Source organism: Gossypium hirsutum, chromosome D13, assembly GCF_007990345.1.
Source record: "Gossypium hirsutum isolate 1008001.06 chromosome D13, Gossypium_hirsutum_v2.1, whole genome shotgun sequence".
Lineage (NCBI taxonomy): Eukaryota > Viridiplantae > Streptophyta > Magnoliopsida > Malvales > Malvaceae > Gossypium > Gossypium hirsutum.
Window position 1 is genome coordinate 43,145,996 of NC_053449.1, and position 19,934 is coordinate 43,165,929.

Sequence of the window (19,934 nt, forward strand, 5' to 3'; positions counted from 1 at the left end):
CACCGCCTGGCACACGGGCGTGTGAGATTACTTCAAAGGGTACATGGCCGAGCACACGGGCCTATGCCTTGGCCGTGTGGCCTAAGTCAATGAGTTACATGGGCACAGACACAGGTTGGGACACGGTCATGTGTCCCTATTTCGAATACCCACATGGCCTAAGACACGGGCGTGTCTCTTGGCCGTGTGAGTCACACGACCTAGCTACACGGTTGTGTAATCTCTACAGCCTTGAAAATTTTTACTATTTTTTGAAAATTTCTCCGAGTTTCTAATTTAGTCCCCACTTGTTTCTAATGCATATTTAGGGCCTCGAGAGCTCGTATAAGGGACAATCTATATGATGTTGATTGGTTTTGATGTGATTATTATTATGTTATGAAATGTTTGAAGTTTTTGTCTGTTGTATTTGTAATCTCCAGTAATATTCTGTAACCCTATTTCGACGATGGATTCAGGTTAGGGGTGTTACAACCCACTTGAAGGGGTTAAACCCATAAGGTGCAAGTGGGTTTTCAAAAAAAATCGATATGGATAGTAATGTACAAACATACAAGGGGGGATTAGTTACTAAAGGTTTTCAATAAGTTCATGGTATAGACTATGATGAAACCTTTTCTCCTAATGTCATGTTTAAGTCCATCCGAATCTTACTTGCAATAGTTGCATTTCATAATTATGAAATCTGGCATATGGACGTCAAAAAGCTTTCCTTAATGGAAAACTAGAAGAGGATGTGTATGTGGCACAACCTGAAGGTTTTGTCAATCCAAAAGATATCAGAAAGATATGCAAGTTACAAAGATCCATTTATGGATTGAAGCAAGCTTCTTGAATTTGGAATCTTCGTTTAAATGATGCGATCAAAGAGTTTGGTTTTATCAAAAATAAAAATGAGTCTTGTGTTTACAAGAAAGTTAGTGGGAGCACTGTAGTGTTCTTGGTATTGTATGTAGATGGCATACTTATCATAAGAAATGAAATACCTACCCTACAGTCAATTAAGACTTGCTTAGGAAGTTATTTTTCTATGAAGGACTTGGGCGAGACTACTTACATATTAGGAGTCAAAATCTATAGAGATAGATCAAGACAACTCCTAGGACTAAGCCAAAGTACATACATAGAAAAAGTACTGAAAAGGTTCAGCAATTAAGAGAAAACGTATTTCGCTCTCGAAGGAAACGTGTCCTTCAACTCCACAAAAGAGAAAACATATGAGTAATATTCTGTATGCTTTGGGTATTGGGTCTATCATGTATACCATGTTATATGAGTCCAGATGTATCATATGCTTTAAGCATGACGAGTCACTACCAAAGTAGATCCTGATGAAGGTCATTGGGTCGTAGTATAAAATATCCTTTAGTAATTGAGAAGGACTAAGGATACATTCCTTATATATGGAGGTGAGGAAGAGGTAAGTATAAAAGGTTACACTGATACTAGCTTCCAAACTGACAAGTATGATTCATGATCGCAAGCAAGTTTTGGGCTTTGCCTTAATAGTGGCGCTATGAGCTGGAAAAGTTCAAAGCAAGATACAATAGTTAATTCTACAACTGAGGCCGAGCACATTACAGCCAGTGAGGTTGCAAAAGAGTTTGTTTAGATTAAGAAGTTCATATATAAACTATGGCTTGTACCTGACATATCAGATCCTATATAACTTTGTTGTGACAACAACGGAGCCATTGCTCATGCAAAGGAACCCAGATATCACCAGTGATCCAAACACATACTTAGACATTTTCATCTTATTCAATAAATCATTGATCAAGGAGATGTGAAAATATGAAAAGTACCAACAGATGACAACACCATTCATCCACTAACAAAGCCTCTAACACAGCAAAAGCATGATTGTAACACCCTTAGCCCATATCCGTCGCAGGAATAGGGTTACAGAGTATTACCATAAAATCGTAATTTAAAACATTCAATTCTAAACATTTCATAAATCATAGCACAATTCATTCAAACACATGCATATTGTCCCTTATTTGAGCCTTCGAGGCCTTAGAAACACTTTAAAAATGATTCGGGACTAAATTAGAAACATTTAAAAATTTATGGAAAAAGATAGAAAATTTCACACTGTAAGGGCCAAACGACCGTGTGGCCAAGCCTTTTGACTCACACAGCTGAGACACACGTCCGTGTCTTAAGCTGTGTAACATTCAAAATAGGGACACATGACCGTGTCCCAGTCCGTGTCCATGCTCGTGTAACTCTCTAACTTGGGCCACACGGCCAAGCCACATACCCATGTGCCAAGCCGTGTAACTCTTGAAATGGGCTCACACACCCATGTGCCAGGCTGTGTGCTAGGCCATCTAACAGCCTGACTTGCAACCCTTTAAAACCTACAGGGGACACACGGTCGTGTGTCACACATGGCTGAGGCACACGCCTATGTCTTAGGCCTTCTGGATAAGAAAATGGCTAAAATCAAGCCATTTCTTTCACCCTTCTCAAGCATAAGCCTAAGTACTTTTGCACACATGCTCAAAACCTACATTAAAGGGTCCATACAATAGGCTAATAATTCATACAACCAATATACCATATAGGCACCTCAAGCACATACATCAAACATACCTAAACATATGTATATTTAACCATTTACCAACTAACTTGTTTTCATACCAAAACATATCACAATTGACACATGTCAACCATACCATTTTAGATTCATGCCATATCAAAATATCTTTATCATTTAGACCATTTCTCATATGCATCAAAACATCTAAATGACACAAATCTAGCTATTTCCAAAAGTTTCCAACAACCAACATATATACAAACCATATTTCAATCATGCACATCTATTCAAACCTTTGCAAAGCATACCATAACTTGACCATGTTGAGGTCAATTCATCACTTACTATTTTGGCCATTTAAACATGATTAACATAATGTCAAAATAACACACATCAACAAGGCATCAAAAGTATCAAGGTTAACATCAACCAAAATGAAAAATACATGCCAAAATCATCAACTAATATAAACCACAAGTCCACCTATACATGCCATTTTAACCTTGATCAAAACATCAAAATCTACCAATATTCACTGGATAGTGTGATAGGTCTCCAACGAGCTTTCAAATCGATCGAGCTTCCGATAATCTGTAAAGTAAAGGAAAATAACTACATAAGCAATGAATGCTTAGTAAGCTTGTATAAACTTTAAACATAACAATTCGTTTCAATAATAAACTTTATGGGGTAATTATAAACCTATACCAATACCACAAAGTTTATCAAACTTTATAACCATCAACTCATAAATGAGTAAGTTCATCAATATCACATATATTTTTCATTCCTATCATAATAGGTTTTGTAAAACATATAACTCAATCATTAACCTTTTCATAATGCTATGAACCACTCCATTTATTTTCTTACCATTCCATTTACTTACTTTCCGTTTCATTTACTTAGCATAAATTTAAATAACAACATCAATTCACTAATTCGTATATTTGTTCATGAACTAGGTAAATTCATCCATAGCATACGTAAATTTCTCACATATAAATACATCTTTCAACTCATCATTCCCTTTTTATCATATTACATTTCAACTAGGAACTTACCATTTCATTACCTTTCATTACCCGTTTCATATGCATAACACACAAGACATAAACATAACATCAATCATGGCCACAAACTAGTTCATTTAAACATAGCTCTTTGGGAATCAACTACAAGATAAACCATTTCAGAAGAAATTACATACTTTGATCCTTACCACCCTTTTATGAACATAAGCATATTTTTGTTTGGACACTTACCATTTCAATGCATAACTTTAAAAGTAAACATAATATAGTCCAACCAATAGCTTGGCACAAGCCTAAGCATCATCAACAACACATGTTAGTGCATCAGTTCATAATTCACTTGAATTAACATAAGATAAGTCATTAAACATGAATAACCTAACTTGAAATCATCAATTTCATGAACATAGACATACTTTCATTTAACCTTTCATTTTTATAGTTTTCATGATAGAAGTCATTTGAATACTTACCATTCCTTCCCTTTTCATGCCCGTTGAACCACTTAAAATAATATCGGATACACAGGAAAGCTCACACAAAGTGTGCTAAACATATGGTCGAAACCATTTCTTTTCATCATTGCTCATTTGAGTCATAAATGGGGTTGTTCACACAAGCAACGGTCGGAATGTAGCTACACGATACCGCTCACACAAGCTAACGAATATCTGCAACAAATGTCGAAACTCGGCCATCGGTAGGACATTCAAGACCAGCACCCTGAACATGGTAACCTGGGTCTACTCACACAAGCTGGCGATTGGAATGTAGCTACACGATGCCACTCACACAAGATGACGAGTATCCGCAATAAATGCCAGAACTCAGCCATCAGTAGGAAATTCAAGACCAGCACTCAAAACATGAAAACCCTAATGATATGTCATTTGTATCCTATACATTCCTAAGGTTCAAACGAGGCTCGATAGTCGTCGAACGTCATTGGATTTTCATTGTTTCTTTACATGATAAATTTCATAATAACACATATATATATTGATTCATTTACAATAGAACAACACATTAAACATTCAATTTAATCAAAATTTAAGTGTTTATAGTTCATACGAACTTACCTGGCCAAATTTATAAAAATATCAAAATATAAGGGCTCTTTGGTAATTTTTCATTCTCCTCGATTTTCCACTCGATCTTAATCATGCATGAATGGAAGCATGGCTAAACCTTGGTTCTTCTTGCCATGGTGTTTCAATGATGAACATATCAAATGAAGAAGAAAACCTTTTGTTTTCTTATTTTATTAACTTTTTATTCTTTATTTTATCTTTATCTTTTAATAATATTATTATAACATATAAAACACATATAAATTTAAAAGAAAATAAAGCTTTAACCGTCCACCAACTTAAGAATAGGTAATTTACCCATTAAGGTCATTCAATTATAATTCTTTAATCAATTAACACCTTTAAACTAATAACGATTGACTTTTTCAACTTTACAATTTAGTCCTTTTTGCTTAATTAACTATCAAAACATTTAAATTTCTTAACGAAACTTTAATACAACCTTAATAACACTCCGTAAATATTTATAAAAATATTTATGGCTCGGTTTATAGATACGAGATCCCAATATCTCATTTTCTAAAACCACTTGAATTTAAGGTCTTACCACTTAAACTTAATTAATCATTCAAGGAATCTATTTTAGCCCAAGAGCACGAGCGAGGAAGGGATCAAGTCCTTGACCTTTACTAGTGAGTCTTTGTTTGTTGGATCATAAAACAGTAATCAAAACTTTCAAAGATTAGTTTGCTTTGACGCGTTTGGTAACTCTTTTAAACTATTTAAATGATGTTTTTAGGGAAATTTGAAAGAAAGTGTAGAAAATCTCACTAACAATTTATTTTATGTGTTTCTTTAACTGTTAAACTTTTAGCAATGCAAAAATATTCTCTTGTTTAAAAAAAAACAATAAAACTAATTTTATCAATATTTTTTAAAATTTTATTAATCCTCAAATCTCAAAAAGCAGACCTGATCATCATATAGTTTCTTGGAAATTACCTGAACATGGTCTATGATGCATCTGTAAGTCCAAAAAAGCTAACTTGCCCACCTAGTTCGTTGGGACAAAATTTTGGGTAAGGATTTTGTGAATTCAAATTATTATGTAATAATAATAAAATTATTTAAATATGATTATAAATATAAAAATATTACGATATTTTGCTTTTCTTAATAACTAATATCATTGAGAATTAAAAAGTTAGGTGATAACCATTTGTTAATTGAAAAACTTGAAAGTGAACTTCGATCATTTGAATTAAATTGTTTGAGAGGTTTTATCCGAATATTATCTTAATCCAAATAATATTGATCTCATATCATAAATCATAAAACGAATAATTACACTTATATTATATTACGGCACACCTCTGTCTTAACTCGTCAATAAAACTGAACTTGCCAATTGAGAGAGGAATTAGTCAAAACAAAGACCAAACACAACCCATTCCCATAATTTCTTTGAATTTTCCCAAGTGGCCTTGAGTGAAGAATATGGTCATATTTCTGCAAAATCCTACGAAAATGAAAGAGCAGAAAAATATTGGATAGAAAATAGATTGAATCCATTTTTTTCAAAGTCAATGAAGAAAGGAAATTGACATATGAGTTTTTTAATTATTATTGTTATTGCTAAAACCACTTAAGTAGGTATTATAAATATGGATAAAAAAAGTAGGGTTGAACATGAAGGAGAAGAAAAATGGACGGAAAGCGTGGGTACTTGTTCTTATTGGTGGCACTGATAAGCATGCTGAATGGCGGTGGAGGTGTAAGGGCAGAAAGTACAGCAGAGTGCAAAGGAGAGAGGAATATACGGGTGAACGCATGCAAGGGCGTGATAAGACAAAAGTCTCCCACTCCATATTGTTGCCAGAGACTCAGGGTTACGCATGTTAACTGTGTTTGTCCAATAATAACACCTCAGCTGGCAGCATTGATCGACGTCAACTATGCTATTAAGGTTATCCAGGGCTGTGGAAGACAAGTCCCTCGCCATTTCAAATGCGGAAGTAAGCTCTCTCCATTAAGATTATGCTAATAATGCTATACTGTACCAATCATATTTGTTTTGATACTACCATTGTGTTTCGATATTATATATATAGACATAAAAATATATTTATATGAAAATATAAATTGCAATTTCCAATATGTACGCAGGTATAACCACACGATGAGAGGATTATGCTGCGGATTTGAATGTTAAAAAGAGTTGTTGGGCGTCGTGTGCAGATGGTTTAGGTTAAAATAAGTTTGATGTACTCAATAGTTGAAAATTTTATTAACAAATTACGGGTTTAGCCTATGGCTGACCTCTAATCTCCAACAAATTTGTCACTTTGACTTAAATTTGAAATTTTAATTTCTTTGGGTTAATCTGTCAAATAATGTAAGAATGGATTCATGTATTTACTTGGTTTAACACGATAACTCTCGGACTTAGAAGTAAATTATATCCGATGGATAAACATCAATTAAGCTCAAAACAGACAACATAAATGGGTTTCTTCCCATATGAGGGGCCCAGACCCAACAGAATTGCATATTTTTATTTTAAAAAGGCTGATTATGTAGATTAGCCCTTGAACTCGGTAACTTTTTCAAATTGGCTCCTAAACATGTGGACAAACGGGGAAATAACACGTGTCTCTCTCTTTAATTATTTTATTTTTTAAAATATAAAAAAATAAAATACATTAAAAAAGGTTTAGTTTAGATTTCAAAAATTATAAAAAAAAATTGAAAAATATATAAACAATTCAAAAAATATGTTAAGAAATCCAAAAAATGTTTAAAATTTCATAAAATTACAAAAAAAATGAAAAATATAAAAATAAATCGGAATATAAAAATTTAAGAAAAATAAAATAATAGTTTAATTTTCAAAAGAATTTTAAAAAATTGAAAACAAATGGAAAAACATTTTTTTTCCTCTTTTTGACTAGGTATTTATCCGCGTTGACTGATAAATTTTTGCTTTTTGAATTTTAAAAATATTTTTTATTTTTTAAATATTTTTTGAATTTTTATAATTTTCTAAAATTTTAACTATATTTTTGAATTTATCTAAATATTTTGTGAATCTTTATATTTCGTGTAATTTTTATTTTTTAAAATTTCAAATTTTTAAAATTATTTTTGAATAATGCATATTTAATTTTTGAATATTTATAATATAATTTTTAAAAATATGTTTAAGTTCCTTTGAATTTATTTTTTATTTTTTTAAAACAATTGGTAAAAAAATACTTAGACACATCACCCATTGGTAAAAAAAAAATACAAAGGTTTTAATATATAGATTAGCCCTTGAGTTTCGCTTTTTTTTAAATTAACAGGTGGTTGTGGATAAAAATAGTGTCTATGAATGGCAATGGAGCAGGGCAAGAGTAAATATTGCTAAATTTACTACCGTTCTACAATTGGCATTCTCTATTCCACCACCTGCCCCGCTCCACTATGAATATATAATTTTTTTCATCCCTGGCAATACTCATTAATCAACAAATTTGGGGAGAATTAAGGAACAAAGACTGATGTATAATAAATAAATAATTTTTTTAAAAGAAAATGCTTGAATATGTTTTAAGTCTTGTTTTGTGGATATAAAAAATATTTTATTTATAAATTATTATTTTAATAAATAAATCATGTCAAAAAAAAGGAGAAAACTAAGTATTCATGTATTGATAATTTATTTATTGTTATAAAATAAAGAAAGATTGAGAGAATAAAGAAAAAAAAAAGAAAATATGAAAATATGAGAGAATAAAGAGAATATACTTTATTGATCAAAAAGGGTGATTACAATACTTCATCAGACTCTCTATTTATAGGCATAAGAAATATAAAAGAAGTAAAAATCTAATTCTAATAACTATTAAAATTTAGAGTACACCAAAACTTTATTTTGATCATGATGGACATCCACTTAATAAGATATTCATAACACTCTCCCTTGGATGTCCATTGGTAAATAATGTGCCTTGTTAAAACCTTATTAGGAAAAACCCTGTGGGATAAAAACCTAATAAAGGAAAAAGAGTACACAATCTATATCATGCATAATATGCTGCCTCATTAAAAACTTTACCAGGAAAACCTAATGGGACAAAACTTCGGTTAAGGGAAATAGAATACAACGTGTATTTACTCCCACTCATGAAAATATCACATACTTTCTCATATTCTACGTATTCAATCTTGAATATTAGTTTTTCAAATGACTATTTGAATGTATTTGATAAGCATTTATATTACCATTCTTTTAAAACTCATGAGTGAGGGAAATTTGAGGAAATATATTTTGATCTCTTCAGGAGATTTAACAATAATCATAACAAATTTTAATCATGATTATTTTATAAAAATACAAATAGGTATTTTGGATTATTTTATAATCCTCTTTCAACTACTATTGATTAAGTCATGTGGTATGTTCAATTATTTCAATTCATATAAATGAATAATTTTAATAATTTCAATATACTTTTAGCATTCTAAATCCTTCTAGGATTTTAATATAAACTTTACTATATAGTGATTTATAAAGGTTGTAACAACAACCATTAAATGCAAGTTAAATCTTTTATGAATTGTCAAAATAATATGTCTAAAGGTTATTGCATCCACAAAAGAATATTATATCTTTTCATAATCAATACTAGTACTTAGCAAAAAACTTCATATTTTTATTCCGCTTTTGCAAAACTAATTCATTTGCACCATCATTGGTTTTATACCTTTAAATATTTGGACTACTGGTCCAAAAACTCCACGAATTTTAATTCTACTTGAGTTGTGTCTTTCTATTTTGATCAAATTATTCCATATCTATATTTCTCAATAGATTTATTTAAGATCCTCCTTTTATTTCATTATTTCAGTAATAATATTGCATGCAAAATCATTGTCGACCACTTTTATTATTTAGTTCCACATTTTCTCGAATTAACATAACTTATTTAGATCTCTTATTTTCATTATTTTAAAATTTAGTTTCAGGTACCTGAATCTCATTTGAAGTTTTACTTATTAGTTATATCTCGGGTCTTTTCTGGAGCACCCGCCTCTACTATATGATCATTTAGAAGAATTTTCATCTTTGGAACCGATCAATATATTATTTATTCTAACTAATTGTCATGTTGGGACTTTGATTCAAATTAAAATATTAGATGGTATAACACTCGGTTATTTTCATTAAGTTTGTAAATACATCTAACAATTAACTTGTAATGAGTTATCCTTATTGAACTTCTGGTTCAAATCACTCTCCCCCTAACTCATTACAAGTTATTATTTCTCTCCCCTAATGTCGGGAAAACTATCGAATCAAAATTGTAATCATAAATCATGTCATAATTGAATCTCGAAGACATTCAAAACATCTAATAATATAAAGAAACTTGTAATTAATATATATTCCCAACTTTCTTTGAGGATTCACCCATCTTTATGCATTGTGGTGGAGCAATTGGAACATATACGCACATACAAAAATTCAAAGATAAGAAATATTTAGCTCTTTACCAAGAACCATTGCAATGAGGAATATTTATAACTTATTGGCTTGATGCATACAACACATAAATCAACATAATCTCATGTTGAGATAGGAAGTTTAATTGCCATAAGTAATGGTTTAGACATTAATCAGATCCGTTCAATTAGTAATTTCTCTAAACCATTATGTGCATAAATAACAAACTTTAAAAGTTTTTCAAACTCAATCAATAAAAGAATGAGATATAAACTCATCAGTATTAGCAAGATAAATTGTCTTAATTGCATGATCTAAAATTAATTATTTAAACAAGTAATCTTGCAAACGACAAGTTGCAAATTGATAACACATGTGATTATTTTGTAGATGCATCTACCAATATCATAAAATATAAAAACCATCCACATGGTGGATGAATGGGCCCATATTCGTTTCAGAAATGTAAGACATTAAATCTTAACTTTAGCTAGTGAGTTTCTAATAATCAATTTTCATTGAGAACAAGAAACATATGTGAATTATTTTAAATTAAAGAATCTTCTGGTTCTTTAATAATTTTCTATAGGAATTCTTAATTAATTTTCGCATCATATATGATCCAGGATGGTCTAACTAGTCACGCCAACTAGTAAATGCATTTGTATCAGTAAACTTCTAGTTTACTTTAACATGCATTTCAATTGTACTAGTAATGTCAATATAAATTGTGACAAATTGAAAATTTTACTATAATTAATTTTACTTTGTATCCACATTATAAGTATTATTGTGATATTTACTACTGGAAATGTCTAAATCAATGTGAAGTCTAAATCACTATTTTCCAGGTGTACAGCAGGTACATAACCAATGACTTTTTCATACATAAGTTTTCTCTCTTGCAAGTTCTCATCAGTAATATATTTTTCATGTAATTTTAATTGAGAACTTATTCTGAATACTGTAGAGTTATACTCAAAGTTTTAAAAAAGAACTTGCAACTTCAGGTGCATTCAACCATAACGAGTTTTAGATAGAATTACAATATTTTATTGCTCATAAGTAAATCTTTCACAATAAAATATTTTGCTTTTAATCCCTTATAGGGATGATGACAAAAGAAGATCACAAAGATAGTCACAATCATTTCAATTTATAACAAGAGTAAAAAATATAAAGAAGTAGAGATCTAATTCTAATAACTATTTAAATTTAAAGTACACCAAAACTTTATCTTGATCATGACGGATAGAGTGATTCATAACATTTATAATATTTTATGCATTTAAAAAAAATCTTTGTATTTTCGTCGAAAAATATATTTACAAAATTCTAATCATAATAGTAAAAAAAATTACCTATAAACTTATACACAAACAATCCATACATCAGCCAAATAAGAAAACTAGTTATAACCCTAAATCTCACATTTAAAACCCAAACAATTCAAAATCGTCTATTAATTTTAATCAACTCAAATTCACTTTATTAAGGTTATGTTTGTTCATGTAAAAGTTTTTACGGAAAATATTTTCAGTCTTTTCCGATACTTGTTTAATGTAAAATAGGATGATCAGTGTGAAAAAATTTTCAGTCAACGTAAAATTATCCCCTTATTCCCGTAAAATGTCTTACCAATATTTTTTTAGTAAGACATTTTCCAATCTGATAAAGCTCTATTTACCAAAATATCTTCGGACATTTTCCAGTCGACATTAGTTACGGATTAACATAAAACATATAACACTATCAATAATCAACCCGATTCACATTTAATTATTAATTTATACAAATTTTTCAATTTATTCAATTTAGTCCCTAAAAGTTAGACTGACATAACTTTCGATTTAAAGCTTCAAATTGATTTTCGATTTCACTATTATACATTAGGGACCTCCTATTTCTTATTTTTTATAGTCAATTTTACATTTTATTTAGTTTAGTCTCTAATGTATGAAACTATCAATTAAGTTTTACAATTTAGTTCTTTCTCACACCTAAGCTTAAAATCTATCAATTTAACACCTAAAACTTCAAGAAATCAACAATGACAACTTTCTAAAACTTTAACAGTTTTGCAAATTGGTACATGAACTAGCTAAATTAAGCTTGCATGACCTCAAAATCTATAAAAATTACAAGAAAATAACCAATAACTTACTTGAACTTTGAAGTTAAAAGCTTGGAGCCCTAAGAATGACGTCTCCCTAATTTTCTTCATGTATTAAAACTTTACCATAAATCTGAGCCCTTTTATCCTACTAATTGAATAATAATAAATTAGCTTTTATTTTTATTATACTATTTTTTAAGCTTATTTATTATTATTAGAAAAGATATTGTAGTCATCATGTGGTATACTACTAACTATGCACTTGGATAATATTATTAATTTAATATTATGTAGTACTAATTGTGGTTTGGAATAGACCTGTCCATGGGCCAGGTCGGGCCCGCCCGAAATATGGGCCTAAAATTTTTCCCAGGCCCGGCCCGAGAAAAATATCATAAGCCCGAGCCCGGCCCGGCCCGGCCTATTTTTAATAAACATTAAAAAATTATTTTAAAAATAAAAAAAATAAAAATATTTTAAAAGTATTTTAAAATTAAAAAATAAAAATAAAAAATATATTTATTATATTCGGGGCCCAAGCCAAAAAAGTGGTGCTCGAGGCCCGGCCCGTTTTTTAAATGGGTCTCGTTTTTTGCCCAAGCCCATATTTCGGGCCTATATTTTTACCCGAACCCTCCCATATTTCGGGCGGGCCGTCGGGCCGAGCCGCCCGGCCCATGGACAGGTCTAGTTTGGAAGCTAATTTATTATTATTCAATCTTTTTTTTATAACACAATTAGGAATCATCTATTCACTTTGGTTGTTTTTAATTTATGACTCTAGCTTAATAATTGAGTGATATTATATATTTAATTTGATGTATTTATTTTTAAATAAATCATTGTAATATATGCAAAAAAATGTATAATATAAATTTATAGATATAAAATAAACTAAATTAAATAATGAGAGAAAATCTCAAATGTATATTTGTTTCATTGAAAACAGTCTTTATAAAATATTTTCAGGAAATCTCCAAACAACAAAAAATATTTTACACAAATTCATCCAAAAACTAGAAAATATTAGCTTTTCTAGAGGAGTAAAGCTTAATTTAGCAATACTTCTAAAAAGCATATTTGAGACAAAAAATACTTTTGAGATAAAATTTTTCCTAAATATTTGAAAGAAAAAGTACTTTTCGAAAGTAAAAAATACCCAAAAATACTTTTCAAAAGCACAAAAATTTAATTTTTTTCAAAAATACTTTTTATCCCAAAAGTACTTAAAAACATTGCTAAACTATTTAGAAATTATTTTTCAAAAGCATTTCTAATAAAAGAAATGGAGCCTAATTTCAAAATCTCAAGTGATTGTATAACATAAAAAGATAACTAAAATACAACATAAAAATAACACAATCACAAGAAAGAAAAGGGAGATGGGGACATTATTACACTGAATTTAGCAGCTTAATTTTAGGAAAGAACTGCACGTTGTCATCGCATGCATTTATTAAGTCTTAGGAAAGTGATCAGAGGCGGCCGCAGTCATAATCAGTATGGCTTCTCTGGTCCCCAAAAACAAGAATTAGGCCAGCAATACCCAAAGCTTTCTTCACCTTAGACGTATTGTCTTGTGCAAGTCCCATGAAATATGTCTGCAAAGAAAGCCAGAAAACCCTCATCCTACGCTCTCGTACATACTCATCTAGGGCTTCCTCAACCAACCTATTTCCTCCACCTTCCGTTGCTTGCTTTAGTTTCTCAGACAAGCATCTTGCCAACACCACTGCGTCCTCTAGTGACGCCCCTCCACCTTGTGAGATGAAAGGGCACATCGCATGCATTGCATCTCCTGCCACAACCACCGTGCCTTTTCTGAACTTGGCGCGCACCAGGTCCCATGGCGCCCGATACCGTAGTTCAGTAAGGTACAACGCCTTGGGCTCTGTGTTCTTTACCAGCTCCACTATTTCTTCAGGGAAACCCTTTATTGCTTCTAGTGATGCTTTTGTTATGTAGGTTGGATCCTTCTTTGCATCACTCAAATCTGTTCATCATCATCTTGCCATTTATTATAAACAAAATTAGTGTTTGTAAAGAGTAAAAGATATGTTGTTACCTTGAGATGTTAAGACTCGAGTCAAAAACCAATACACAAGCTTATCAGTTACGGGAAGCTGTCCCAAAGTAACATCATTGGTGCTATAAAAACGAAACTTATCACCAAAACTATGAGCACCTTCATAATACGTGAAACCTCTGGTCGCACATCGAGAGAAAAGCTTTGGGGAATTTACGCCTACAAATTTTGAAATTATGGAGTTCACCCCGTCGCATCCAATTACAATCTGTCACCAAACAACCACATTGTTTCACTGCTATATAATAAAAATACTAAGATTCCAGTATAAAATGATAAGTTATCCATAACTTAGATTAAAGTTACGATTTAACACCTTGGCTTTAATGAGAGTGCCATCGTGGAGTTGAAGAAGGGGATTGGAAGTAAGAGGGTCAAGTACGATGGAGACCGCTCGGCATCCCAAATACACACTCTCCACCGGCAATTCCTCCGTTAGTGCCTTCATCAGCTCCATCCGTTTCAAACAACGTAATTCCCCTTTCCTGGCAAATATATTTACTTTTTTTTTTTACTTCCATTAATAGCCATAAAAAACTAAAAACCAAGGGTTTCCAACTTACCCAAGAGGTAATTCTGATTCACGACACTTGCCCTCAGCAACTGATATAAATACTCTCCTACATCCATACCGGTATAACTTCAGAATCTTTCGGGTTTTTTATTAAAATAATTAAAAAATTTGTGAAAATGATATAAATTTTAAATTAATTGCAAAAATGATTTGTCCTGTACAGTATTTTTTGGTGTCGCGAGCACCATAGATTTTTCCAATCTACTGTCAACAATTCCAATGAAATAAAAACTTTAAACTTTTAAATGGTACCATCGATGTGTGATACGTTCATTTCCTGTCATAAACATTTTTTAATTTTCATTTTTTTGTGTTTGTACGACTCATTTTATAATTAATCTAAATTTTATACTATTTTCATAATTAATTAATTTTTATATTATTTTAATAAAAAATCGGAATAATTCAGTACATTTTAGAAAATATTATATACAGATGGAATGTAATAAAATATAAAAAAAATTCACTTGTGAACATACATTAGTGGATCAATCCGGAATAAGGAATGGAAACGAGAACGAAAGTTGTTATTTGCTTGGAAGGTAATACGATAGGGTAGTCTTCTTTGGTTCATAGTGGAGGTGATCATGGGTTGGGCTATCCGGCCCGGTCTAATAGCCCGCCCAAAAAATGGGATGGTTCGATTAAAAATATAATCTCAAAATATGGGTTTGGAAAAAAAATGAGGCCCGTTTAGAAAATGGGCCGGGGTCTCAGGTAAAACTATTTTGACCCGGGCCCGGCCTGAATTATATATTAAATATATATTTTTTATTTTTAATCAAATATATATATTTAATATGGGTCGGGCCAGACTCGGGTTTAACAATTTTCTTTTGGGCTGGACTTGGACAAATTTTTAGGCCCATATTTCGGGCCGATCTGAGCCCGGGCCTAAAAAACGAATCTAAAATTTTATTTGGCCCTGGGTCTGGCCGGGTTCACCTCTAGTTCATAGCCACAAAATGATTTATTAAAATATATATTTTTTATAATGTACTTTGTATTTCAATTTAATTAAAATAATATGAATATACCGTTTACCTATGTAATAATTTTAAAATTTTAAAATATATTAAAAATCTTATCATATACATATGAGTTCGAAAATTACAAAATTAAAATATAATTGTGTGTTTAGAAATAATATAAATATATGATAAATTAATATTCGGTTAACTCATACCAACAAAAGTTGTATAGATATATTAAGTTTTATTTGGTTAGATAAATCTTTATATTTTTTTGGTATTATTAATAGTTATTTGTTTTGTATTAGTTTTAACAAAGTTAAATATTAATAAAGTTTTTTACTTTTGCTACTTTCAAAAAGAAATAAATTATATTAAAAAATAAATAATTCAAAAACAAATTAAAAGAATAAATTTAAAACAGTTTTGCACGATTTTGGAGATATTAACAGTGACTTATATTTTCTTAAAGGCAAAAATATGTGAATAAATTCTGTTTATTTTCTTCTTCTTAAAAGAAAACACTTTAAGGTTTTTTTTTTCTGTTTATGGTAACTCTGCATTAGAATTTTCAGTCGTCGTTAGAGAAGTAAAGCTTCAAGATTTAGAAGACATCTAAAATATTTTAATTAAACTATTTAAGTAGAACTTTTGAAGAGAGTGCTAATTAAGCTTACGATGGAATTTCAGTGCAAGTTTGCCGAAGCTTGGCGGCAACACCCAACCGATCAAGTGCACGCCACCCATTCGGTTGCATAATGATGCCAACGCCGGCGGCTCGCAGCGTTTCCGATCTCTCTAACACCATGCTCTTTATTCCTTTCCTGCAAAATACAACAAACACATACTACTTATTCACTGTATACTGAATGGGTTGATCGCTTCTCTCTTCAAGTGTCCGGAAGAGGAGCGAGCTTTATGAACAAAAAATATATATATGGGGGAAAGGAGGAGGCGGAAGAGTGGAGAACCTGCGAAGAGCAAGGGCGGTGGCCAAGCCACAAATACCACCGCCGACGATGACGATGTCCTGTTCTTGTTCACTAACATTCATGACTCCTTCGTTTGCTGGTGAAAAGGGCAGGAGGGCTTTTTAGATGGAATGGTTCAGCACCGTGTCCGTTTTATATTTCTTCTGAATCCACCATAAATATTGATACAAACATATTTTTTTATTAGAGAAAGTCTGCTAAATATTTTTTTAATCATTCAATTATATTGAGTGAAAAATTATAAAAAAAGACTATAAAGTATTCATTTAATAATTAATAAATAATTTTAGTCAACAATTTGAAAAATAACAAAATGTGACCTAATTATTAATAAAATTTTTGGTTACTTGAAAATTTATAAAATTATCATTCAACTATTTAATTTTATTTTTTTAATAACTAGCCGACTAAATTGTGATAACTTTTAAAATTGACATAATAATAACTTTAAGTCTTAACGTTTACACATTGTATAATTTTAATGACAAAAAAAAGATAAAATTAAATTATTGAGTGACAATTTTATAATTTTTCATAATTATTTAACTAAAATTTTTTAGCTATTAATAGCTTTTCGTTCAAAATAGAAATTCAATAATTAGTGGTAATATAATTTATCTTAACTATCACTATCGTTTCCAAAAAACAAAAAAGATTTAGCATCATTTTCTTTTCTTTTATTTTTTTAATCATAATTTATATTTTAGATGTTTGACTTTTACATATTAATCAAAGTTAACCCGTATTTTTTTTATAAAAATACATTAAAAATTAATGAAACATAAAAATAGGGTGAAAAATAAATTATTTATAAAAATAAGATGTTTGTTACAGTATTTTTGGGTGGCGTCTAACATATTGGCAGCACCATTTTACTTTTTACTCAATCATTCAACAATCACGATATTTTTTTTAAAAAAAAATATTTTTTTATTGGTGTCACTTTTGTGTCGGGTGGTATTAGTATATATTTTTAAAAATACATGTTTTTTCACTGCTATACACATCGAAAAAAAGAAAAAAAATATATTTTTTATTGATGCCGTCTAACACACTGACTGTACTATTGTAATTTTTTTATTTTTAAATGCTCACAAAAAAGAGCAATTGAAGAAGGGAAAGGAAAGAAAAATGCCTCCTACTGTTTTGTTTCATTGTTGGAGAACTAAATTAAAAGATAAACTTTGGGAAATGAAACAAACTCAACTACCATTTTGTTTTATTACCAGCTACCATTTTGTTTCATTACCAACTACCATTTTTTTTAAAGTGGTGCTTTTTAGGGGTGTGCATTCGGTTAACCGATCCGAAATAGTTATAATCGAATTAATTGACTTTTTAAAATTTTTAACCGTTAATCAAACCGAATTTTTTTAAAAAAATTAACCGAACCGAAATTTTTTCGGTTAATAAGGTCGGTTAACCGAATTAATCAAAAATTGTATAGTTTTTATTTTTAGTTAAAAATAACCGAATTAACCAAATTACCCGAATTACTCGAATTACCCGAATTGAATCACTACATAATTAAAAATATTACATAAGTCTTTGAATCACTACATAATTAAAAACATTACATAATTCTTGAAATTAACACATAGTTGAAATGTAAGTCTTTAATATTATCCATTTATATCCATTTCTTCTCTCCAAAAAATCTCCATTTTCATTTAACCTACAAAAAAAAACATGTGTAATTGTGTAGATACTTAAGAGTTAGACTTTCGTTTTATTTTTATTGGGTTGGTAATTGGGTAGACTTTAGTTTTAGTTTTATTAGGTTTGGTAATTGGGTTGGGTAATTGGGTAGACTTTAGTTTTAGTTTTATTGGGTTGGATAATTGGGTTGGGTTGGTAATTGGGTTGGGTAATTGGGTTGGGTTGGATAATTTTATTTATTAATTTTTTCGGTTAACCGACCGGTTTCAAACCGAATTAACCGTTAATTGAAAAATCATAAAAAAATTAACCGACCCCCGACAGAAAAAAATCAGTTAACCGACCGATTAACCGAATTCGGTCAGTTAACCGAATTTTTTCAGTTTTACCCGAATTATGCATACCCCTAGTGCTTTTGGTGTCTCAAACGGCACCAATAAATTTTTTTTAACTTCACTTGCTTTTTTTTCTGGCAGGGAATTTAAAAAAAAAAAAATTGAGCGATGCTATCGTTGTGTTAGGCAGCACTGATAAAAGATTTTTTTTCATTTTTTTAACGTGTATACCCGTGAAAATATATATATTTAAAAATACATATTGGTGCTACCAGACACAGTGGCAACACCAAAAAAATTATTTGTTTTCAAACGTCATGATTGGGCAAAAAGTGAGGTGGTTCCGCCTGACACATCGGTGACACCGAAAAACACAGTAACAAACACCTCATTTTCACAATTAATTAGTCCCCACCCTATTTTTTTAATTTTCTAATATTATTTTTATAAAAAAAAACTTCAACCCCTTGATTGTTGAGGGATATATAATTTCTTTAGGGTAAGTATATAAATTTAGCACATAAATTATACATCTTCTCACATGTAGTATTTAAAAATAAAAAAGAAACATTTTAAATATGCCAAAGTTTTTATATTCTTTTTAAAGTTTAAATTTTAGTCTCTCTATATTTTAATTATGATACATTGAGCCTTTGTACTTTGTTTGATTTTTTTGGTTTGTCTATCTAATTTTACTATTAAAGTTAACAATATCAAAGGTAAAATATTTTTTTAGCCCTCCATTAGAATTTTATTGGTTTTGGTGGCACAGTTGGATTTGGAACTAGTTCAGTTGGATGTAAAAATTGCTTTTTTACATTGAGACTTGAAAGAGGAAATCTATATGACTCAGTGAGAAGGATTCAAGGTTGCTTGGGAAGAAAATTTAGTGAGAAGGTATATACATGATCTAGGAAAGGAGTATTGGCAAGCTGTGAAATGGATTTTGCGATCACTACAACAAAACAACCCTATCGCGACACTTTTTTTGACCTAAGACGACGCAAAAAAGGTTGGCATAGGTTTCGCGATGCTTCTCTCGGCGCTTCCAAAAAGGTTGTCTGTAGTACAGTTGGCATAGGCTCCGCGACACTTTTGAA

The 19,934-nt window shown here is 30.6% G+C and overlaps 2 protein-coding genes across 3 annotated transcripts; one reads left to right on the forward strand and one right to left on the reverse strand.

The window, feature by feature from the left end:
* Window positions 1-6,318: 6,318 nt before the first annotated feature.
* LOC107948008 (uncharacterized) lies at window positions 6,319-6,657 on the forward strand. The gene has a single exon (XM_016882495.1). It carries the CDS (start codon window positions 6,319-6,321, stop codon window positions 6,655-6,657), a length of 339 nt encoding a protein of 112 aa, XP_016737984.1.
* Window positions 6,658-13,513: 6,856 nt separating this feature from the next.
* Window positions 13,514-16,993, reverse strand: LOC107948811 (monooxygenase 1). Of its 2 annotated transcripts, none has more exons than XM_016883465.2 (6): window positions 16,820-16,993; window positions 16,526-16,672; window positions 14,867-14,923; window positions 14,620-14,788; window positions 14,403-14,511; window positions 13,514-14,210 (listed from the first exon to the last, which is right to left on the reverse strand). In XM_016883465.2, exons 1-6 carry the CDS (start codon window positions 16,900-16,902, stop codon window positions 13,693-13,695), a joined length of 1,083 nt encoding a protein of 360 aa, XP_016738954.1. In that variant the 5' UTR covers window positions 16,903-16,993; the 3' UTR covers window positions 13,514-13,692. The 2 variants fall into 2 exon arrangements, with proteins under 2 accessions (XP_016738954.1, XP_016738953.1); XM_016883464.2 differs by having other exon boundaries at window positions 14,283-14,511.
* Between the last annotated feature and the right edge of the window lie 2,941 nt (window positions 16,994-19,934).

Bases quoted from the DNA above. Each gene is read 5' to 3' on its own strand.
- LOC107948008 (XM_016882495.1), top strand. From the start codon at position 6,319: ATGGACGGAAAGCGTGGGTACTTGTTCTTATTGGTGGCACTGATAAGC.
- LOC107948811 (XM_016883464.2), bottom strand. From the start codon at position 16,902: ATGAATGTTAGTGAACAAGAACAGGACATCGTCATCGTCGGCGGTGGT. The intron at 14,512-14,619 runs GTGTTAAATCGT...GTTTGGTGACAG, and splicing joins GCACTCTCATTAAAGCCAAG to ATTGTAATTGGATGCGACGG. The intron at 14,211-14,282 runs GTAACAACATAT...GATGATGAACAG, and splicing joins TCGAGTCTTAACATCTCAAG to ATTTGAGTGATGCAAAGAAG.